General features: G+C 45.5%; 1 protein-coding gene across 1 annotated transcript; it reads right to left on the bottom strand.

Annotated features, from left to right (window-relative positions):
• Positions 1-1,786: 1,786 nt before the first annotated feature.
• On the bottom strand, positions 1,787-13,811 carry TBATA (thymus, brain and testes associated). Its single transcript, XM_042780926.1, has 10 exons — positions 13,765-13,811; positions 12,310-12,545; positions 10,213-10,368; positions 9,212-9,291; positions 8,048-8,056; positions 7,066-7,242; positions 5,135-5,216; positions 4,210-4,354; positions 3,204-3,256; positions 1,787-1,872 (listed from the first exon to the last, which is right to left on the bottom strand). The coding sequence occupies exons 1-10, from the start codon at positions 13,809-13,811 to the stop codon at positions 1,787-1,789; spliced, it is 1,071 nt and encodes a 356-aa protein (XP_042636860.1).
• Between the last annotated feature and the right edge of the window lie 10,656 nt (positions 13,812-24,467).

Raw genomic sequence — 24,467 nt, 5'->3', positions numbered from 1 at the left:
CAGTCTGATGATGGTAAGAGGCACAGTTGTATATGGTGTGTTGCAGCTAGGGAAACATCCCCATTGGAATGGTGGACTTTTAAAAACCAGGTGATCTAAATGCATAGGACAGGATGACACAGGGAAAAGGTAACTACAGGGAGGAAGTGGGAAGAGAGCTGTTACATTGTGGGAATTGCAATCTATGTCATGAAACAAAATGTGTATGAATTGTTTGTTGACTACAAAATGAAGTTACTCTGTATACTTGAGCCCAAATCACAATTTAAAAAAAAGAAAGAAAAAGCCAGGTGATCTAATAGTCAATATGAAGCTGTTTGCAGATTCACAGCAAGTCCCCATCCATCCCTTGATCCTGATTGAAGCCTGCTGCATGCAAAGTTTTGTGTGAATGGGATATTTGGGAATATTTGGAGGGACTGAACCCATCAGAACGGATGTGAGGTGGGGTGGGGCCAGGAAGGGTAGAATGGAGCCATGAATCCACAGAATGAACTAAGTCAGAGCCACAGGTGAGCACAAAGCTGTAAATCCTCAACACTTACTGCCCTCTCCCCCTTTCCAGGGAATTACAGAACTCTCAAGAAAGACGCTGGACTTCCCTGAGGTTCAGGCCATCTTCTCTAGATCTTAAAGGATAGAGGCACCCTAGCTGCTATCTGGATCACATCTAAATAACACCCATTTCCTCCTTGATCTTGCAAATCGCTATTTTGCTAACCCTTCAACTTTTCAGAAATGTGAATACAGCTTGCCGAGGGTTGCTGCTTGTAAGGAGCCCTGGATGGTACAAACGGTTAGGCATTGACTGCTAGCTGAAAGGTTGGCAGTTCAAACCCATCCAGAGGCACCTTGAAAGCTAGACCTGGGATCTGCTTCTGAAAGGTCATAGCCTTGAAAACCCTAGGGAGCAGTTCTTTTCTGTACACATGGGAGAGCTATGGTTGGAATCACTCAATGGCAGTTAACAGTTCGTAAGGCAGTAGATAGCAGTGGTTAAGAGCAGGGATTCTAGAGTCAAATAGCTTGGGTTTGGATCTTGGCTCTGCAACTTATTAACTGTGTGACTTTGGACAAGTTATTTCACCTTTCTGAGCTTCAGTTTTTCATCTGTAAAACGAGGATGGTAATATAAATACGTATGAAGGAAGATTAGGCAATCTACTTCTGTAGTGATACCACCTCAGAAACCCAAGGAGGGGTCACTATGAGTCAGATCTGACTCGACAGCAGTGCATTGCGTTTTGCATTCACTTCATAGGGCTTCTGGGAGAACCAAATACATTACTGCATATAAAGTGCGTAGAACAAGTCACAGAGAGCTCATCATCAGTCATGACCTGATCCCTGCGTCAGTGGCTGGCACATGGTAGAAACTCAATTTTCAGTAATGAACCCATTTGTGGCTTTCCTGACTTTACTCTAACCCACCCAGGATCCTGTGTCTTGGCTTCAGGAGAGGTAGAGGCCCTTACTCAGCCTTCCTCAAGTACCCTCTGCCGTTCTGGTTTTCTAGAACATAAAAGAACCAGGTAGGCCCCATGTGGCAGTAGCACTGGTGGGGAGTAGGGATGGTTCAGTTCAGCCCATCCCCTCTTCTGGAATTAAACACATGCCAACTACTAAGTAGGAGAGTGGTATTGTCCTCTCAGAGGGAGGGCAGTATTTTATTTAATAGGCTTTATGCAATAGGAAAACCGAAGCTGCTTTTCAGGTGGTAGGGGCAGAAGTACCCCTGACTTTGGGGGAGGCTCTTGCGACTGGTAGGCCATGCCACAGGGATTCCTCAGCTCCCTGCCTTTGGCTCGGACGCTTTCTCTTCTGAGTTTTGGCTTGAGTGCATGCGGAGGACTTGTGCTGTTCCAATGTGCTCTGGGTATAGGGGAGAGACAGCAGGCAGGAGAGGAGGAGAAGAAGGACCAGGCCCTAGCTGGGAGCTTCCCTGGGGGCCAGAAGACCCCCTTCTCCCTGCAAGGCTATCACAGATGTGTAAGAACAGAGGCCTGGTTTAAGCTCAGCTTCTGCTTTCAGTTCTGCTGGTGACCTGGGACGAGCTACTTCCCTTCTCCTAGCCTCACCACTACCCTCTCTCAGCAGCCAGGTAACAAACATCAATTAAGTGCCTACTCTCTGCCAGACACTGACTCACACACAGGATCTCGGGCTTCCCACAGGGCCCTTACAGTGTAGCACAGGGCAGGGCATCAGGTACATCTTGGATATCTATCCACTGCCTCCTTCTGGCTAGTTCCTGGGTGGTGCAAATGGTTAAGTGCTCAGCGACCAGCCACAATGTTGCTATTTGAACCCACCCAAGGGTGCCATGAAGATAGGTCTGGTCATCTGCTTCTGATAGGTCACAGCCTTGAAAACCCTATGAAGCACACATGGATCTGTACATGTGGCATCACCATGAGTCAGAATCTGCTCAAAAGCAACTAACTCCAACTCTCTTCTCCAATATAAGCCCCTACTCTCCCAGGCTGTGGGCTACAGGTATCACCTCCTTCCTGTTTCCCACCTCCACAGTCCATTCTCCACACCGTAGCCAGAGGGGTGGTTTTAGAAAGGTCCCCAGTTCATTCTACCACCCTGTTTATAATCCACCAGGGCATCCCACCACAAAGAGCCACAGGACCCCTCCTCTGAGAGCCATAGGCGTTGCATTGCCCACCAGGCCTATGAGAACCACTACTGCGGCCCAGCTCAGTTCTTATGACTTTCCTGTCGTAAGGCCTGGCACCCTGGCCCACTTGCTCATCTACAAACACTCCAGGCTTGTGTGAGCTCTGCTTGCAGGAGCCCCCAGATCTAGATGTAGCCGGATCCTTTCCAGTCCTTCAGCTTCAGGAGCCCACTCCCTGTTCTGCAGTCCCTCTTACTATCCACCACATCACCCTGCTTTATTTTCCTTCTAGCTTCTATTGCTCTTAGAAGTTGTTCTCATGTGTTGTCAGCACCCCTCCTCACTGGAAAGCAAGCTCCAGGAGACAGGAACTTGTCTGAATACTTCCCCAATGATTTCCAGAGCCCAGCACATAGTAGGTGCTAAACAAGTATTTGTTGAATGGATGAATAAATGAACAGATGAATGAATAAACAGACATGAACAACCCATCTCCAAGGTGCCTTAAGTGCCCTGAGGAATCTAGCCAGGAGAGGCCTCTGGGAGTCCCTATATGGCCCACTGTATGGAATCTTACCTGGCTTTTCGCTCTTCAGTACAGGTGGTATCTTCGTCTTCTTCGGGGATTGACTAAAACCAAATACAAAGGAGAGGCTGGGGAGATGAGGCTGGAACCCACTAGGCACAGCACCAGATGAGGAAGGGGATGCAGTCAGCAGTCTGTTCCAGGGAGAGGCAAGTGGGGCCCCTCCTAGAGAACCCCAAAGCATCTGTCCATGGCTGACACCAGGTGGACTTCCTGTCTCACCCCAAGGAGGACTCAGGCAACTTTGACTCCATTGCTTGCCACTGCTACAGGGAACTAAGGCCTTGCAAATCCCTCGAGATGTAAAGGGAGGCCCTGTGCTCAGCAGAGCCTGCTGTATCAGAAGCTCTAGGAATCTACATTTAAACAAGCTCCCAGAGTCACCCTGAGCCTTGCTGGGTTTGGGGACAATAGCTTTAGAGTTAGACAGGCCTGACTCTAAAAGAATCCCAGTTCTTTTGCTGACCAGCTGGGTGATCTTGGGCAGGTCAATTTTCTCATCTGTAAAACTGCGGCTATACTGCTTCAGTGGGTTATTGTGTGGACTAGAAAGATGTAAAATTACCAATGGAGCCCAGCAAGCACAGTGGAAGCTCCATATTGTGAGTTATCTTGTTGATACTTGGCTCCTACTCCTCTGCTCTGTGAGGAGTTCCCCCAATTTGTAATCTCTTTCTCCTCTGGCCATCTAACACCCACAGAGAGGAACTTCTGCCTGCCCTGTGTTGGCATTAGTTTTCTATCTGTATCTTGGCACAAACCAAGAACTTCTGGAGGGCTAAACACATCTTATCCAGCCCTGTGTTGCTACCATGGACTTTGGTGACCAACTCAGGCCTCCTTCTAAGCTTGCAGCTCTGAGTCTGGTCTGGCCCAGTAGGTCTTCCAGCAATGAGGTACGATTAGAGCCACCACCAGGTTTCCTTCTCTAAGTCCCAGCGGCCTCACCTGGCAGTGGCTCTGGGGCCAGAAGGGCAGGTGAGGGGGTGAAGCCCACCTGTAGTGTGGCTGTTGCTTCTCCTGAGATGGATTTTGAACTTCTTGAAGTTGGTTCAGAAGTTTTTCTGCTGGAATGGAGACTAGGGGTTGAGGAAGAAGCTGGGCCACAGCTGTCTGCAGGAGCCCCAGTGCCAAGTCCTTCTCTGTAAGCACAGCCCCAGGCAGAACCTTCAGGGCAGGGCCATGAGAGATCCCCCCCAGCCCCTGGATGGGGCAGAGAGCAGGGTTTCCGGCACTTTTGCCCAACATTATTCAAGGGCAGCTTTCTCTAACCCTCTCACATTCTGCCTAAAGGTCCCCACTTCTCTCCTTGCCCCTGTGTAGGCAGAGCCCTCTCTGCCCCTCCACACCCCTCTCTCAGCACACAATCATATGTGTACCTTGTTCTTGTGCCGCTCTGGCCTTCCTGGACAGCCACCTAACCCTCTCTGGGAAACCATCAAGCCTCCTCCTTCACTCTCTGGAAGCCTTCTCCAACGAGCTTCCCTCACTCTCATCCTAGTTACTCTTCCACCACTGTCTCCTGTGTGCTGTATGTGTGTTCTTGTGTCCACATGCATGTACGTGTGTGTTCTTAGATGTATGCATATGCATCAGTGTGTCCCACAGTGGTGTTGTGAGAGGCTGTGTCTGCAAAATACGGCCCTTAGATTTCTCCCTCCCATCGGTTGATCCCTAAGTGGGACCAACATGAAGAAAGGGTCACTTCAAAGGAAAGGGCTCATGGAAACCCTGAGGAGGAACTGGGGAGGAGGAAGCAGTGCCATTGGCAGCTGGGAAGGGTTAGTTTGGGCTCCACACAAGAAGAGGCCCAAACACCCTGTGGTGGGTGTCCAGTGACATCAGAATCCAGCAGAACCAGAGAGAAGGATGAGACCTCAGTAGCTGTCCCTCAGAGATGGGCCCCAGGACTGTGTCCTCACCCTTTGGGGGAGCAGAGAGTAGCCAGAACTGGATGGCACTCAGCGAATCTGTTTGCAAGATTTGGCAGAGGAGCTCCAAGATCTGTGGGCAGAAGGAAGGTGTGGTCATCAGGCTGGTTAGCAGGTGAAGCAGCCTTCAGAGGGCACAAGGGCCCATCCCCCACAACAGGTTCCCTACAAAACTTCTTGCCTCCCATCTGCAAGGGACTTGGCCCTTCATAGAGGACTGTCTCTCCCAACAGCCCTGGAGGAAAAGAATTGACCTCCCACTGAACAGATGAGGATCAGAGGCCTCAAGAAAGGACATGAAGCAGGGAGCTTGTGACAGATCAAGGCCTCAGAAGCCAAGTATATGAACCCTTCACCCTTTCAGGACTCTCCCTGGGATCCCTCACTGGGAAGACAAAGTCAAACCTGGCCAGGCAGCCCCTCAGAGACGCACCGAATCCCAAATGCCCTGGTCCTTGGTGAGGGGATTTCAGGAATCCCATAAGTCTCCCCACCCTGAAGCTCCCCAAGTCTGGAAGTGTTGGCAAAGAGGTGGGGTGGTCCCAGTGGGTAGCCTGATGGTCAAGGCTGGCTGGCTCTGTACATGGCTTGAGTGGGGGTGTCTTCTTGCAGATCGGTGTGTACACTTGGCTTCCAGCCCCCTTCTTAGCCTTTGGCATCTTTGCTACTTCAGGACCCATTTTCCCCCAAGGTCGCCAGTCCAGGGTCATCGGGAATAGATCCAGCTCTGTCTTGGGTGGGCTATGGGGGCTCCCTAGGCCAGGTTGCTGATGGTGGCAGTGTCTATGGCCAGCTGAAGTTGGGGGCCTTGGTGAGAGGTGGAGCCTCTGGAGTCCTAGGAGAGTGGGGTCCTCTCAGAGCTTGGCAGCCAGTCTACCCAGGACCCATAGAGGCCTGCTGTCCCCAGAAAGTCTGCCTTGTCCTTGGCAGATTGGGAAATGAGCAAGGCCTATCCCCAGGCCTATGTCTGTTGAGTCTCCATCCTTACCATCAGGTACCCACCCACTGCAGTTACCCACCCTGTTCTGCCCCTGGGCCCTTCTCCATTCTCTGCATCCAACTTACCTGCCCTGTGCCCCCTCCCCACAGGACCCGAGAACCTAATTCCAGACAAGGTGAGGCCGCCCTATGGTGAAGAAAGTACTATGTTCTAGTCCCAGTTATGTTGCTCTCTCTTTCTGGGAGACCTCGGCCAAAGAACATTATCTGGCAGGGCCTCAGCCTCCCCATTGTGGCATGGGGATTCCAGGCCCTGCCTGCTGTATCCACTTCACTGGCCAATTTTCAGTCTCCAATGCCTGGAAACATTGCACAAGGAAGGTATGGAGATGCTGGCTCCATGTCTGAGCTTTCCTAGAGAACATGTGTGCATTTTAACAGGGACTTTTGATGCCTTGACTTGTGGGAATGAGCAATGGATTCATTTCAGGGCTTAATGGGGGAACTTGAACATGGAGGATGTGGGCTTTGTGCTCTACCTAAGCATAGGCCAGTCCCCAGAGACTATGGGAAGTCAAGGCTGGGACTAGCCTTGCAGCACTGTAGGGTGCAACATACTATTGGGAAAGCAGACTAGGCAGGACCTTCAATGCCAATGCCTCCTATGCCTTCCTATCATCAAGGAAAAGACCTTGATGATAATGTGTTTCAGTTTGTATAGGGCAAGAAGCTAAGGCCCAGAGAGGGGAAAGGCACAGGAAGGAAAAGGATAACATAGAAACCCGGAGATAGCAGGAGATTGGAGCCCAGCTCCTGACTCCTAAATCTGAGGTTTGGGAGTCTTAAAAGACCTTAGGTGAAAATCTCCCTAGGAGAGGCCATACCTTCAAGCAGTTTGTAGGAGTCCTAGGTGGGAGAGCTGGAAGCAGGAACCACCCTAGTCTCCCGTGAGCCCCCCGTCTCCGGCCTTCCCTGTGTCTCACCAGCAGCTCCTGGTCCTGTAGAATGAAGGTGCGGACTCCTCCATTGCGGCCTGAAGGGTGGCTGTGTTGGCCGTGGTGGGAATTGCGGTGGGCAGTGGCACGGGTGGAAGCTGGAATGAGCCTCCCAGTCTCAGCTGAGTACTTTGCCCCCTGCTCTCTTTGTGGCTCCTCCTTTTGCTAGAAGTGAGCAGAAATTCCAGGCATTGAGAGATGGGGAGGGAAAGCAGGGGAAGAGAATGCATCCAGATCCCATCTCTAGGGTGCCCTGCTGACTCTCCTTCCACAGTAACACTCTCCTTCCTTTTTGGACACAGCATCATAGTGTTGCCAGGGACCCAAGTCATCATCAGTGTCGCTGACCCTCTTCCAGTGGAAAGCATTCTACTATAACCAATTACCATCAAGTCAATTTCAACTCATGGTAACTCCACATGTGTTAAAGTACAACCGTGCTCTATAGGTTTTCAAGGGCTGACATTCCATTGAAGTAGTTTGCCAGGCCTTTCTTCCAAGGCATCTCTAAGTGGACTAGCCAACCTCTCAGTTGGCAGCCAAGTGCACTAACCATTTGTACCTCCTGGCCATTATAAAAAAGCTATTGAGTCAATTCTGACTAATAGTGAGTCTATAGGACAGAATAGAACTGCCCCATAGGATTTTCCAGGTTATAATCTTTACAGAAGCAGATGGCCACATCTTTCTTCCATGGAGGAACTGATGGGTTCAAACCACTGACCTTTCAGTTAACAGCCAAGTGCTTAACCACGCCACTTCTTTCTGTTATAACCCACTGCCATCAAGTTGATTCCAACTCATAGAGACCCTATAGGACAGAGTAGAACAGCCTCATAGGGTTTCAAAGGCTGTAAATCTTTATGGAAGCAGACTGCCTCATCTCTCTCCTGTGGAGTGGCTAGTAGGTTCAAACCACTGACTTTCTGGTTAGCAGCTGAATGCCTTAACCATTGTTAAGCCACCAGACCTCCTTTACCTTCCCTTATGTAGTTGTTGTTATATGTCGTTGAGTCAGACCCGACTCATAGTGATCCCTCGTTGGGTTTCTGAGGCAGTATCACTATGGAAGTAGATTGCCCAACCTTCCTTCCAAGGAAAGCTTAAACTAGCAAAAGTGTTTCTCATTAGAAGTTTGAAAGCTGGACGCCCCCTGGGGGTCCTTCTTCCTCCTGGGCAGGTCCTCTCTGCTACTCCTCTTCCCAGCCCACTTGAGATTTGAAAACAGTACCCAGTGCTAAAGCTCCCACTGCCTACCTTAATTTCTAGCTTAGTTGCCCCAGCGTGGCATCCTTTCTTTGCTCTGGGAAACCCTCCCTCAGCCAGGTGTCTAGGCACAAGGTCTGGGGGCTCCTGCCTCTCTAATTCCAATCAACAGTAGTATTATCCATGTCTCCACTTTAAAGATATGAAAACTGAAACCCAAACAGCTTAGCTGATTGGCCCTGATCCCTCAGTTTGTCAACCACAGAGCAGGGACAGGAGCCAGGCCTCCAGGTCTCCATTCTGGCTGCTGAAGACAAGCAAGGGACAGGACTAGACCCAAAGGGCCAGGCCTGTCCTAAGACTGCATCTAACCACCTTCAAACCGCCTTCTAATTATCTTCATGTTTTATCACCAAATAACACTCATAAGGGCATCCCCACCATGTTTGAAAACCTTCAACTATTCTCCACGCCTTATGAGATTAGAGTAAACTGAGCTCAGAATTTAAGAGCAGACTCCTCTTCCCCACATTTAAAGTCAGGCCCCTTTGCCGTCTTATCTCCCATTGCTGCCCCCTCATAGCCTGCCCTCCACCTCCTCTACCCCTGGCAATAAAGACATCCTACTTTTGCCAGCTTCTGTGCTTTTGTGCCAGTTGCCCCCACCCAGAATGCTCCCCAGTCCATTTGTAAACATCCACTTATATTTGAGGACCCCCTCAATGCCACTTCTTTTATGAATGTTTCTAGAGTCCCAACAATTAGGCACATTCTCTCCCTCCTTTGACCCTTCACTGTGACTCTCCTCCCTCGCATTTGTGCCCAGAGCCTCCATCAGCTGGGTTGAACCTACTCTGGACATATTGCATTACAGAGGGATGGATCCATTTCACCTCATCCTGGATGAATGCAATTGTTCTGCACCCACCTCATTGTTCTTCTTTTCATTCTCCTTGGTGAAGATGGCCACCCGGGAAGCCAGGTCCTTTAACTCCTTCTTCCAGCTCTCTGGGAACAGAGGACAAGATGCTGCCAACTGCTATCTGGGGCCCCTCCTACGTACCCACCTGGTGGCACCGGGTGATGGAAAGGATGTAAGAGTGGTAGGTAGAGGAGCCTCCTCTCCTTCCCAGCCTTCCCGCCCCATATCTTAAAGGGAAAGGAGCATGCAATGCCCTTTAGGGAAGACGATTAGGAATTGGAAGATGTATGTTTGTGTGCAGTTGTTACAAGAGAGGCTGATTTTGAAGTCTTAGCCTGTGGTGTTACTGGGAGATGCTGGAGAGCGTTTGGCTATGTATGCCAAGATGTGTGTGTGATTTAGACTAGTTTTGCCTCTTTTGGGTACCTGCAGCCAGGACTGAGATTCAACAAATATGGCTGGGCCCATTATTAAAACATTGAACTTCTTTCCCAGTGGGTTGGTAAAGAGCCATTGCCTCATGTTTTATAAATCTCTCTGTTTGGCCCACATTGGTTGTGCCAGCTCCACCTCAGAATCATCACCCCTTGGGGTGACTTTCTTACACCCCACTATATGAAAGGGCAAGGCCTGGCAGAGGAGAAGCCTCCAAAATGCTGCTCCAGCACTATGCCTGATTGCTGTATTTGGCCAGAGCCTAAGTGTTCAGGTTACTAATATTTCCGATAACTTTTGTGTCTATAGCTGTAGGACATATGACTATTGCCAAAATCTGCTTATAACAGAAGTACAAGCAGTGGTGCATTTCTGAAGGCCAGGACCTGTGGAGTGGGGTATAATGCAGAGATGCTTCTGCCCAAGGAGATGAAGAGAAGAGTTGGATCCCCCACTGGACCCCACAGACCTAAGAGCAATGACCCTCTCCTCCTCAGGCACCTGCCCACAGGGAGCAGCCCTTGGGGAGTGATGTGAGCCCCAAGGGAAGAGTGTGTGCCCCAAGTACCCACCGGAAGAAAGCCAAGGGTCTCGATTGGACTGTGGGTCTCCAGTGGGAACAGAGGTGGCTGGTATCCCCATCATACAGTGAGGTAAGAACACTGCCGGAGGCAAGGGGGCTGGAGAGAACTCGTCCCGGACGACACAGACAGGCTTCCCAGTGAGATCTGCAAAGGTTTAGATGCTGTGGGATGGAGGCCTGGGAGGACTCCTGGAGCTCTGGGAGGCGAGAAGAAGGCCAGTGGGCAGAGAGAACACTGGCCCCACTTCCTCCAGTAACCATGAATCATAGATCATTAGAGCTGGGAGCATAGTAGCTTATCCTACCCATGGGAACACTTAGCATGGATAGGGGAAGAGATTGCTCAGGGTCATGCAGCCTTTCAGGCAGGGGTGAGATAAGAACCCAGGCTTCCTGGGACCCTAGTCCAAGGATCCTTCTGGCTTCCTATAGCAGTGCAAAGAACTCAAAGAACTGCTGGTTGGAGCACCCAGGGGTAGGCCATTAAACATGAGAACATTGAGGCAGGGGTATGAAGTCACACAGTCAGTGAAGGGAGGCGCATAGGCACAAATCACAGGAAGCCAGCCAGCTCTAGCTAGATCCTCTGTTGCTCTGGGCAAGGCTGAGTGAAGGCTGCCTGAGGAGGTGGTGAGGCAGATATAATTGTGAGGACCCTTGTGGTCTAAGGACTGAGTGATTCCTACATGATGATTAGACTTTGACCACCAGCATGGTTAGGACTTTGCATGGTTCCTCACACTCTCCTTCCCAAAGAACTTTCTTTGTGCTCCCAGGACACCCCACTCTTCTGTTTCTTCCTACTTCATCTCACCATTGGGGTACCCAGGGCTCAGTCCATGGGCTCTCTGCTCTCCTTTATCTACGTGGACTCTGGGATGGTCTTATCCAACATGCCACTCAAAACACCATCTTCAATGACTTGCATGCATCTCTCTCTTGACTCCAGATCTAACTGCCTACTGTACACCTCCATCTAGCTGTATCTCACATTTCACATCCCACATGTCCAAGATCCAGTTCCTGATTTCTCTCCTCTTCATTGCCCCCCACCCTCCATTTGTTTGTCAGTAAATATAACTCAAGTTTTCCAATTGCTCAGCCCAGAAACAACTCCGCATCTGCAATCAATTGGAAAACCTGTTGCTTTACCTTCTCTTTATCTCCAGAATAGGACCACTAAATAACTCTTATACCAGTCCCCTCCTGATCCAAGTCACCATCAAAACAGAGGCCAGGGTGATCTTGTTAAAATACGTCACTTCTTTGCTCTCAATCCTTCAGTGGCTTCTACCTGACCCAGCAAGATGTCTTAACGATGACTACAGTGGTCTACATGGGCCACGTGACCATCTCCTTTCTCTCCTCTTATTTATTCTGCCCCAGTCATGCTATTCCTCAGCCAGAGCCAGTGCTCTCCTGCTTTAAGGCCTTTGTACTTTCTATTCCCTCTGTCTGGAACATTCTTTCTCTTGATGCCCACATAGTTCAGCCCTCCCTTCCTTTTATTCTTTGCTCAAATATCATGTTATTGGGAGGGCTTCCCTGAGTACCTCTTAAAAATAGCAACCTCCCCTCCTCAGGCTTGGCACTTAGGCACTCTGACACCTGCTCTATTTCCTGACCTTCCCCACTAAAATCAGCTCCACAAGGGCAGGGACTAGGTTTTGTTCACCATTGTATCCCCAGAACCAAGAAAGTGAACCCATAGTTCATAATCAGTAAATATTTGATGGATGAATGGCTAAGTGGATGAAGTAGCTTGATTTAGAGAGCAGAGACCAGTTCTGGAGCAGATTTTCATCAATTTCTCTGATTTATAAAATGGGGAGAATGCTGCAAGGTGCCTAAGCCCTGTCCTTGGTGCCTGTGCCTCTTGCCTGCCTCTCTGAGGAGGAGCCTGGACTGGCAACCAGCAACACTGGCTTTGAGTCAAACTCAGCCACTTGACAGCTTTGTGATCGAGGCCAAGCTCCCATCCTCCCTGGGGCCTTGGAAACAGGGGCTGGAGCAAATACTCCCTTTCCAGTTCTCAGGCCAGTTAGTAAGCCCCACCACCAGCAGCAGCCTGGTGCCCTGGCCCTACCTTGGATGTGAGTCACGCGCTGAGGGTGGGGGTGGTGCCTGGAGAAGAAGGAGTGGTGGCTGAGGCGGCCAAAACGGTAGGCACCAGGGGTTTGGGGCTTGGGGGTCCTCACTGCCTCTTGAGTCAGCTCAAAATCCACGATGCCTGGGATCACCAGCTCTTTCTGTGGCCCACCGTCACCGTGACTCCTTGGCCTGGGCCCTGATTTCTTCTCAGTCTTCAGCTCAGCCTTTGGACTGAAGGACAGGATCAAAGAGAAGTGAACAGAACTCAGAGCTTATTACAGAGTCCATTCCTGAGACACTCTTAAATTTGGTTTCCAGGATTTCACGAAACCCCCATGGTACCCAAAGCTCCCCCAGAATCTCTTCCCAATTTGTGTATTGCAGTCCCAGTGACCCTTCTATCCTCCTAAGATGCTTTAGCAAGGGGCTGAGAAAACTCAGAGGGAATCTCCCAAGGCCCCCGTTTTCTCCCAAGACCATCTCTAAAGCCAGAAAGAGAAGCCACAGACCCACCTACTCATCCAAATATCTGGGGTTGGAGCAAAGGCATCTTATATATACCCCAGGGGCAAGGAGCTGACTCCAACAAGGGTCTCTCCCCAAGCCAAGCTGTTGGCGGCCCAGCAGAAGCCAACTATGGGCTGTGACCCTCCCCCTTGCCCTCAGGGGCAGTCTTGGCCTAGACTCAGCATCCAAGAGTCAAAGCTGGAGCCAAGGCCAGACCATACAAGCAACTCCTTTTCCCATGGGAGCCCCTTCCAGAAGATGCAGCATTGAGGGCGGCAGCTGTCAGGGCGGAGACACTACAGGGAAGCTTCAAGCTCTCGCTTCACTGGTGAGAAGCCATCTCAGGTTCCCTGTCCTCCACCCCTGGTGGAAGAGGTAAGTCAAGCAAGGATGCAAAGAAGGGGTCACTCCCTGCCCAGAGTCTGATGGTACCACATGCCTGCTTGTTGTCTGCACTCCCTTCTCCTTGTGGCCCCAGTTGAAGGGAGGCCCTCTGGAGGAGAATAAGTGGGCTCTGGATATGCTAAGCAAGGTGTGCTGCCCCAGGACCCTCTGAGGACTTCGCTGACCAGGCCCCTGGGTTTTCTGTTTCGTTCTTGATTTGCTGCTAAGGGACCTGAGACTTAAAGAAAAAAAGTAAACCTTCTCTGAAAGTCACATTTAGTGTTCTGTTCTACCCACAGCTAACAGAGGAAATCACCCTGAGAAACCCTGGAATTCCTGTGCTCAGGACTCCTATCCCCCTGGCATCATGCCACCTCCCTACCAGTGGGAGGTCCATCTGAGCCTGAGACCGTACTGGGGCCTGGCTGATGGCAGTGGAAGGTTAAAGAGGACAGCCTCTCTTAGACCCCTAGTTTTTTGTCTTCTACTTTTGCCCTGTTGCCCACCTCTGCCACCACCACTCCTCAGTCACCCTCAGTATGGGTATTTAGGGCTTTACCTCAGCAGTGGATGTTCGGCCAATTGGCTCCTCACCTCGGTAGCCATTGTAGGATTTCTAATGGAATAAAACCCAGCACATTTAACACCATTGTTGAAGTGAATGTGGGCAGCAGGAACTCTCATAGATGTGGTGGGAGTATAAACTGAGCAGACATTTTTGGGGAAAATATTGGTAATATCTTGTAAAATTGAACATTTCCATGCTATCTCACCCAGCAATTCCTCTCCCAGGTATATACCCAAGAGAGACTCCTACCTATATGCACCAGGGGCTATTTATAAGAATATTCATGCTAATGTTGCCCAAAGTAGTAAAACCTGGTGATGACCCTGATGTCCAATGGCAGGAGAATGAATAAACTGTGCTACATTCACACCACAGAAATGAATAAACTACAGTGACATACAACTACTCAGATCAGACTTACAAATGTACTAAGTGAAGGAAAGCAAGTTCCTGAAGACTGTGTCGTATGAGATCTTTTTTTAAAAAAAGTTCTAAAGCAAGCAAAATTACTGTAAATATGTGATAAAACTGAAAAAAAAAGTGAGAGAATGCTAAATAGAAAATTCAGATAGTAGCTATTTCTGAGAAAAGGTGGGAGATGGAGTAGAAGAGGCTCTCACAAGGGTGTGTGTTGTTGGTAATACTCTGTGGCTGGGTTTGTGTGGTACAGTTATTAGTGTTCACTATTCTATTAAATTGATTAATTTAATTTAATGGATGAGAGATGATAGATGTCAAAACTAAGTATTATGATTAATCAAAATCTGTGAATCTAAAAAAAATCACATATGTATAGGGAGAGAGAGAGAGAGAGAGAGAGGTAACTTACTTTCAGAGCTGAATACATACACATACATACATAACAAAAGGCCAACAAAAGGGTTGCAGGTGCCAGGAATAGGGATGAGACAGGAAATCAGTGCATTCTGAGAATTCTCACATTACAGAAGGGCAAGGAGGGACCCTTGAGACCCCTCAGTGCCAGCTCTTCATCAGGTTAGGGCAGGATTGGTTGGTACTTCCTGAGATCAGCCAAGGGGAGAGACTTGGTGAGGTCACAGAGCAATGGACCAGAGCCGAGGCCTCCTGACTTACAGTCTCATGATCTTTTCTCTAAAGAGAAAAACAATGGGCAGGAAGCCCCAAACTCCACTGGCTAGAAAGAAAGGTACTCTTTAGAACAGAGACTTCCAAATGCTTTTGACTGGGCGCACAGTAAGAAATTCCTTTTTCCATCATGACTCAGTTCATACATGCATGTGCACACACTTGTGTGTGTGTCCAAAACCAAAACAAGAATGCCCAGAAGCAGTCCTCACCCTTATGATACATGATGCACACTGATACTTTGATCCTATTTTTTCTGTGTTCATTTTGTTAGTGTTCAACTGACCCATTAAATTGACTTTATAAGCCACTAATGGCTCACAACTCACAGCTGCTGTAGAGAGGTCAACTGAAACTCTAAGGGGCAGGACAGGTCAGGTCAGGTCCCAGTGTGGTCTGTCCCTGTTCTGCCCCTTCCTCTCCACTCCCTGGGCTTCATGTAGTCAGACACCATTGCTCTGAATGCTCGCATCAAGCCAGAGACACAGCTTCCCTCTTCCCCATCTCGGCCCCTCTGGGCCCTCCCCTGTGGCCTGGCTCTATGTCCATTTCCTCCCCGGGAGAGGTCTCTGGACTCACCGAGGAACTTGCCCACTATAGCATGTGGGGGAGAAGCCTTGCTGCCCAAGCAGGGGCAAGAGGACAAATCAGCATGAAGTCTCCTGGGTTCTGTGGGCAAGTCTGTCTGCTTTGTGATTCCATTGAGCCCAGTAGTTGCTAGGTTACTCCCTTGACAACTCCAGAACCACTCCCCAGCCCCTTTCTCTCACACCCCCACCCCTTTTCCCCCCTCCTGGCTTGCAGAGGAGCTCCTTTCTCCCTCCAAACTTCCTTTCTACCTGGCATCCAGAGTTTGCAATGAGGTCCGACAGAGAGAGCCAGAGTCTGGAGCTGGTTTCATCAGTGAGCAGCTGGCAGAGAGAAAAATTGGCAAAGTTCATTGGTCATTTTGGGTCCCTGATTTATCCCTGCCCAGCCTGACTGGGCCTGAGGGAAGGCAGCTGGTGCCTGTGGTGGGTCTGCCTATGTGGATCTTGCTTCCAGAGACTGACTTCCAGAGGGGTACTTCTTAGACGGAGAGGATGAGACTGCCCACATGACCCAGAACTATTCCTCCAGCCCCTTTTCCAGGCAGGACATCTGGGTGGGATGAGTATGGGTGTTCAGTTGGACAGTGATCTTAATCTGGATTCTGACACTTCCTAAGTGTGTCGCCTTGGGTAAGTCTCTGATACTACTAAAGATGTAGAATAGGGGCAAGAATCCTGGGTTCAATTCTCAGTTCTGTTGCTTCCTATGTGTGTGACTTCAGTAATTTACCTGATATCTCCAAGCCTCAGTTCCTGAATCTCTAAAATGGAGATGACAATAGCACTTATCCTCATAGGACTGCTGGGAAGATTAGGTGAGTTAATATACACTAAAGTGTTTAGTTGCTGCAGGACTAGGCAATGTTTCATCCTGTTATACATAAAATCACCATGAGTTGGAGCTGACTTGACAGCAACTAACAACAACAAAGTATTTAGAACAGTGCCTGGCACCAAGGACTCTCTTACTATTATTACCTTCTCTGGCCCAGTAAAATGAGGTACCCTCACCTTCTCTGGGGTTGTTGCAAAGCACAAACATGCTAAGGGAAGTGAAGCACATAGTCATATGCCTGGTACATAAGGCAGATGCTTAAAAATGATAAATTTTAATCATGATTGTTGGTAACTTGATGGAAGTAAGATTATACAGGGGGATGAGTCCTTAGTTTGAGAATACTTCACCTCTCTGAAACTCAACTTGGACATCTGTAAAATAGGGATAAAGATAATCTTCAGCCTATAGGACTAAGAGTTAGAGACTGTGAGGGCTGTAAATAGGCTCTGTACGCTATAGGACAGTTAGGAGATGGTGCATAATGCTGTTGTAAAAACAAAGTCCATGACTCTCAAAACTAATGATGACTACATCATTTAAAGTGTCTTTGTTCTCAGCACCCCTAGCTTCACTTTTGCTCAAGGCTTCTGTTGTTGTTGTTAGATGCCATCAAGTCAGCTCCAACTTACAGCGATCCTATGTACAACAGATCAAAACATTGCCTGGTCTTGCGCCATCCTCACAATCCTTGCTGTTTGAGCCCATCATCACAGTCACTGTGTCAGCTCCTCTCACTGAGGGTCATTCCTTCTTAATGACCCTCTACTTTACCAAACCTGATATCCTTCTCCAGGGAACAGTCCCTTCTGACAACCTGACCCAAGTAGGTAAGATGAAGTCTGGCCATTTTTGCTTCTAATGAGTATTCCAGCTGCACTTCTTCCAGGACAGATTTGCTTGTGCTAGCAGTTCATGGTATTTTCAGCATTCTTCACCAACACCACAACTCAAAAGCATTAACTCTTCTTTGGTCCTCCTTATTCATTGTTCAGCTTTCATATGCATATGAGGTGATTGAAAATACCATGGCTTGAGTTAGGTGCTTCTTAGTCTTCAAAGTGATATATTTGCTTCTTAACACTTAAAGAGGTCTTTTGCTGAGTACAATATGCCCAGCACAATACAATGTCTGATTTCTTGACTCTGCTTCTATGAGTGTTGATCATGGTTCCAAGTAAAATTAAATTCATTTATTGTGATGTTGCTTATTGGTCCAGTTGTGAGGATTTTTGTTTTCTTTACATTGAGGTATAATCCATATTGAAGACTGTAGTCTTTGGTTTTCATCAGTAAGTGCTTTAAGTCATATTCACTTTCAGCAAGCAAGACTGTGCCATCTGCATATCCAGGTTGTTAAAGAGTCTTCCTCCAATCCTGATGCTATGTTCTTTCTTGTATAGCCCAGCTTCTTGGGTTATTTCCTCAGTATGTAGATTGAATAAGTATGATGGAAGGATACAACCTTGATGCACACCTTTCCTGATTTTAAACCATGCAGTATTCCTTTGTTCTGTTTGAACGACTGCCTCTTAGTCTATGTATTGATTCTGCATGAGCACAATTAAGTATTCTGGAATCCCTACTTGTCACAATGTTATCCATAACTTGTCATAACTGACACAGTTGAATGCCTTTGCATAGTCAATAAAACACAGATAAACATCTTTCTGGTATTCTTTACTTTCAGCCAAGATCCATCTGATATCAGCAATGATATCCCTCATTTCATATCCTTTTCTGAATCCAGGTTGAATTTCTGGAAGTTCCCTGTCAATATACTGTTGCAACTCGAAGCTTCCAGACTCTGTGTTTTTCTCCTAGAGCAAAGAGAAGAGTGAGTGTAGCTAGGCTAGAAGTCAACCCAGGCCCTTTAAAAGTTCTGTTCCTCCCAGTGGTGAGGTGGGGGGATTCAAACCACTGTGGTGGCCCATTAAGTGGCCTCTGATCTTGACCTGTTGCCAAAGAATCTCCATCCATACAATCAGAATGCTCCCTGTTTAAGCTCTGGCTTTTCCTGGGCTTGTGTCTGCAGGAAGGAGATGACCCCTTTGAAGCCATTCTGAAAACCCCTTCTTTCATGCTTCTGGGAATCCAGGTGACTATTCTGATAAATACATTTGAAAGAAGAGAGCATTTTCTTCCCTCCTGATGACCCCTTCCCTGTGTCTTTCTGCACTCTTGGGAGAATTTCCTACCCTATGAGCTCAGACCCACATTTTATTGATGCTGCAAAAGCATTTGACTATGTAGATCATAGCAAATTATGGGTAACATTGTGAAGAATAGGAATTCCAGAACACTTAGTTGTGCTCATGAGGAACCTGTACATAGACCAAGAGGCAGTCATTCAAATAGAACAAGGGGATACTGTATGGTTTAAAACAGGAAATATGTGCATCAGGGTTGTATCCTTTCACCATAACTTATTCAATCAGTATGCCAAGCAAACAATTTAAGAAGCTGGACTATATGAAGAAGAATGTGGTATCAGGATTGGAGGAAGACTCACTGACAATCTGCAATATGCAGATGACACAACCTTGCTTGGTGAAAGTGAAGAGGATTCAAAGTACTTACTGATGAATGTCAAAGACTGTTGTTGTTGTTATGTGCTGTCAAGTCGGACCCAACTCATAGTGACCCCTTCTTGGGTTTCCGAGGCAGTATCATTATGGAAGTAGATTGCCCGACCTTCCTTCCGAGGAGTGGCTAGTGGGTTTGAACCGCCAGCCTTCTGGTTAGCAGTCAAATGCCTTCGGCACTATGCTACCAGAGCTCCCTCATTCATGTTAGCTGTCATAAATGCTAATTTTACATTCAGAAAGTTATATTCAGAGTAATCTTACAATGGGAAATTTCAAGGATAAGAATAAATCGATGATGTTTTCCCCCATAAACCCATTAAGACACCCATTTTGGTTTTTTTCAAGGCAAAGATAGGCACAACATATTAATAAGCAAAGACTACAGCCTTCAATATGGATCACATCTCAACAAAAAGAAAACAAAAATCCTTACAAATGGATGAGTAAGTAACATCATGATAAATGGAGAAAATATTGAAGTTGTTAAGGATTTAATTTTACTTGAATCTGCACTTAATGCCCATGGAAGCACAGTCAATAAATTAAATGATGCATTGCATTGGGTAAATCTGCTGCAAAATACCTCTTTAAAGTGTTAAAAAGCAAAGATGTCAGTCACTTTGAGGATTAAGGTGTGCCTGACCCAAGTCATGGTATTTTCAATCACTTCATATGCATGTGACATCTGGACAATGAATAAGGAAGATAGAGAATTGATGCATTTAAAATATGGTGTTGGCGAAGAATATTGAATATTGAAGAACAAATCTGTCTTGGAAGAAGTACAGCCAGAATGCTCCTTAGAAGCAAAGATGGCAAGACTTCATCTCATGTACTTTGGACATGTTATCAGGAGGGACCAGTACCTAGAGAAGGACATCATCCTTTGGAAAGTAGATGGTCAGTGAAAAAGAGGAAGATCCTCAATGAGCTGGAATGACACAGTAGCTGTAACAATGAGCTCAAACGTAGCAACTGTTGTGAGGATGGTGCAAGATCAGGTAGGTTTTGTTCTGTTGTACATGGGGCTGATATGAGTCAGGACCACCTCGAGGACACCTAACAACAGCAACGTAAGCTGAGACAGATGAAAAACCTGTCCTCATCCTTCCCATTGCTGCCTCTTAACATTCCACTTTATTAGTTCGGCCTGAATGCAGGGTCTACATTTGGGTTGCAGCTAGGGGGATGAAGATGGTATCTTAGGAAATGTCTTTAATATGGGAAGATTTATAAAAAGAGTTGAGGATACCCTTAAAAACTGGAGAGAGATTCTGTCTGCCTGGGGATGGTTTGAGGTATCGGTGTCCTGTTTAGATGCTCTAGTTTTAAGAGAAGCATTATAGACTATTTATGAAATGCTTCTTATGTGTCAGGCACAGTGCTAACCTTTTTATCTCACTTAACTCTATAGATGTGGAAATGAATGATTAGATAAATTCAGTCAGTCATGTTGTTACTTTCGATTGCTGTTGAGTTGATTGCTACTCATCCTGCTTCACAGGATTTTCAAGGCTATGGCCTTTTGGAAGCAGATTGCCAGGTCTCTCTTCAAGACACCTCTGGGTGTGTTCAAACCACCAACCTTATGGCTAATAGTCCAGTGCTTAGCCATTTGCACCACCCAGCCACTGGTTATATGCATTGCAAATATATTCTCTTCTCTCTGGCTTTCTCTTCTGTCTCTAAATGTAGTCTTTTGATAAAGAGACAGTCCTAATTTGAATATAGTCCAATCTTTTCCTTAATGGCTAATGCTTTGTGCATCCTGTTTAAGAAATTTTTTCCTACTTAAGCGTCATAGATTGAATTGTGTTCCCCAAAAATATGTGCAAACTTGGCTGGGCAAGTTTTTGGTTTGACAGTTATGCAGTGATGTGATCACCCCCACAATGTGATCTGATATTATCAGCCAATCAGTTGTAAGGGAATTAGGGTGGGATGCAACATCCTTATTCAGATCACAGCCCTGATAAGGGAAGTATTTCTGGGATGTGGCCTGCATCACTTTTTATCTTACAAAGGAGAGAGACTTGAGCTGAGGAGAGACCTCAGCACCATAAGAAAGAAGAGCCAGGAGTGGAACATATCCTCTGGACCCAGGATCCCTCCTAAGTCCAGGGGAATACTGATGCCATGACACATGGAGCTCTCCAAGGAATGCAAGGCCCATGGATGTTGAAGGAGGGAGACAAGGACCTTCCCCCAGAGCCAATAGAGAGGGAAAGCCTTCCCCTAGAGTTGGACCCTGAATTCAGACTTCTAGCCTCCTAAACTGTGAGAGATGAAATCTCCATTTCTTAAAGCCATCCACTCGTTGTATTTCTGTTATAGCAGCACAAGATAGCTAAGACACCAAGGTTATGAAGATATTCTTCTATATTATTTTCTAGAAGATTTATTGTTTTATCTTTCACATTTAGATCCATGGTCAATCTAGAATTGATTTTTTTTTTATTGTGGTGAATATATACACAACAAAACTTTTGTCAATTCAATAATTTTTGCACATACAGTTCAGTGGCACTGATAACACTTTTCATGTTGCACAACCCCTATTCCTATCTGTTTCCTAATTTAGAACTAACTGACTTTTGTGTATGGTGTGAGACTGGGACCAAGAGTCATACTTTTTCTATTTGACCCAGCCCAATTATTTAAAGGGAACTCTGGTGGCATAGTGATATTGTCTTTGTCTTGTGTCTTTGCAGTACCATCTTTATCAAAATTCAAGTGACCATATATGTGTGAATCTGATTCTTGACTCTTATTTTCCAGTGCTTTGTTCATCTACCCTTGCACCAATAATGCATGCTCTTAATTACTGTTGTTGTTGTTGTTGTTATGTGCCGTCGAGTCGGACCCAACTCATAGCGACCCCTCCTTGGGTTTCCAAGGCAGTATCACTTAATTACTGTAGCTTTAAATATATCTAGATATTTAATGGTATAAGACATCAAGTTTTGTTTCTTAACATTGTCTTGGCTATTCTAGGTCTTTTGCCTTTCTACATAAATTTTAGTGTAGTACTCTTATCTATATCTACAAAAAATCTTGCTGAAATTTGAATTAGAATTGAGTTAAATCTGTGTATCTATTTGGAGAGAATGGATATCTTTGTATGTGGAGTCTTCCAATTCATAAACATGGTATGTCTCTCTGTTAACTTAGATCTTCTTCATTTCCTCCCATCAGTGTTGTGTAGTTTTCAGTGTACAAACTCTGCACATGTATAGTTATATTTCCATCTAAACACTGTACATGTATAATTATATTTCCATCTAAATAGCTCAGGTTTTTTCTTTGAAATATTGTAAATAGCCCTGTATTTTTAATTTTGGTGTCCCCATGCTCACTGCTAATATATATAAATATAATTGATTTTAATATTTTATTTTGTATCTTGTGACTTTGCTGAGTTTGTTTGTATTTTGTAGATTCCTTGTGATTTTCTACGTAAATATTCATATCATCTTCAAATAGGGACAGTTTTATTTCTTTTTTTATCTGTATGCCTTTTATTTTCTTGCCTTATTGCATTGGCTGCAACTTCCAGCACCACATTGAATAAGAGTGGTAAAGAGCAGTCATCCTTGCCTTGTTCCTGATTTTGGGGGGAATCATTCTTCATTCTCAACCATTAAGTGTAATGGTTAAGTTAGTTGTAGCTTTTTGTAGCTACTCTATATCAAGTTGAGAAAGTTCCCCTCTATTCTTATTTGTCTGAGTTTTTGGAAGTCAGTTTTAAAACACATGAATGGGTGTTGTACTTAACCAAATGCTTTTTCTATGTTGATTGATGTGATCATGTGATTTATAGTCTGTTAACATGATGGATAACACTGATTAATTTTTAAATACTGACCTAGATTTTCATCCCTAGAAAGAACCTCACTTGGTCATGATGTCTAATTCTTTTTAAATACCATATAATTATTTTTATATTCTTGCTAAATTCTATTTGCTAATATTTTGTTAAGGATTTTTGCATCTACATTTATGAAGGATAGTGGTCTGTAGTTTTTGGCTGTTATTTATTTAAGTATTTTTTCAACCCTGCTCTATTTTTCTTATTCTTCTGGGATTTTGATAACTTGAATGTTAGATTTTTTGTTGTAATTCCATATGTCCCTGAGGCTCTGTTAATTTTTTCTTTTATGTTTGTTTTCTTTCTGTTGTTCAGACTTGGTAATTTCAATTTTTCTATTTTCCAATTCATTGGTTATTTTTCTCTGCCCCTACTGTCCTGCTCTTGAGCATACCCATTGAGCTTTTTAGTTCTCATTCTTAAAACTCACTGCCGTCAAGTTGGGTTTTTCAGTTCTAAAATTTTTATTTGGTTCTTCATTATTTCTCCTATTTCTTTGCTGAGGCTTTCTATTTCATTTGGTTCAAGCATGTTCTTAATTTCTTGTTGAAGCATTTTTATCATGGCTGCTATAAAAAATCTTTGTCAGATAATCATAACATCTTCATAATCTCAGTGTTGGCATCTATTGTGTTTTTCTAGAATTTTTTCCTGTATCATCCACATTTTTAAATTTATTTCATAAAGGTCATAATATCCTTATATTATCTTTGTAATGTCTCTAGGAACTACAGTTATGTTTCTTTTTATTCTTAATAATTGGTAATTTTTTAATTATCTTTTTTTCTTCTTGAGCAATCTTGTCAGGGGGTATTATTTTTATAGTGTTTTTCAAAGAACCTTTTTTTTTTTTTTCTTTTTTTTGACTCATTTCCTTTTACTTTTTTTGGATTTAGTTTCCTGCTTTTTTTTTTTTTTTAAATAATTTCTTATGATGGATACTTAAATTATTGACTTTCAACTTCCTTCTTTTTGAATATATTATGCTTTTAAGGGTATAATAGGAGCTCTAGTGGCATAGTGCCTAAGTCATTTGACCACTAAACAGAAGGCTGATGGTTCAAACCCAGCAGCCACTCTTCGGAAGGAAGACTGAGCAATCTACTTCTGTAGAGATACTGCCTCGGAGGGGTCGCCATGAGTTGAAATCAACTCGACAACAGTGAGTTTGGTTTTGTTTGGTTTAAGGCTGTAATAGCTGCATCTCACAAGTTTGTCAATTTTATAGGAGAAAATGCTACCTCAGTATAACTTTAATTTGCATATCTTTAATGAGTGAAGTTGAACATCTTTTCATGTTTAAGTACTCTTTGTGTATATGTATCTATACAGATCTCTTTCTCTCTCTCTCTCTGTATATATATGTATACATGCACCAAAAAAACAAACTCACTGCCATCGAGTCAATTCTGACTAACAGCAACCCCCTTTGGGTTTCTGAGGCTGTAAATCTTTACAGAAGTAGATCACCCCATCTTTTCCACAGAGTAACTGGTGGGTTTGAACCTCTGAGCTTCTGGTTAGCAACCAAATGCCTTATCCAGTATGCCACCATATATGTGTGTGTGTGTGTGTGTGCGCATAATCTCTTCAAACTCTAAAGCCTATGTATATATATAATCTGTTATAAAAATATATTTTATATATGTTTTATAAAATATATATGCATTTTATACAATGTTTAAAATATATATTTATATATATGT

This window comes from Orycteropus afer, unplaced genomic scaffold, assembly GCF_000298275.1.
Source record: "Orycteropus afer afer isolate SDZICR_OR568_19922 unplaced genomic scaffold, OryAfe1.0 scaffold00070, whole genome shotgun sequence".
Classification (NCBI taxonomy): Eukaryota; Metazoa; Chordata; class Mammalia; order Tubulidentata; family Orycteropodidae; genus Orycteropus; species Orycteropus afer.
Note: the sequence above shows the minus strand (reverse complement) of the source record. Positions and strands in the feature narration are given on the sequence as shown.

Coding starts and splice junctions, on each gene's coding strand:
- TBATA (XM_042780926.1), bottom strand. CDS start 13,811: ATGGCTACCGAGGTGAGGAGCCAATTGGCCGAACATCCACTGCTGAG. Junction 10,369..12,309: donor GCGCGTGACTCACATCCAAG/GTAGGGCCAGGG, acceptor AAACCTTTGCAG/ATCTCACTGGGAAGCCTGTC. Junction 4,355..5,134: donor ACTCTCTGCTCCCCCAAAGG/GTGAGGACACAG, acceptor CTGTGCTTACAG/AGAAGGACTTGGCACTGGGG.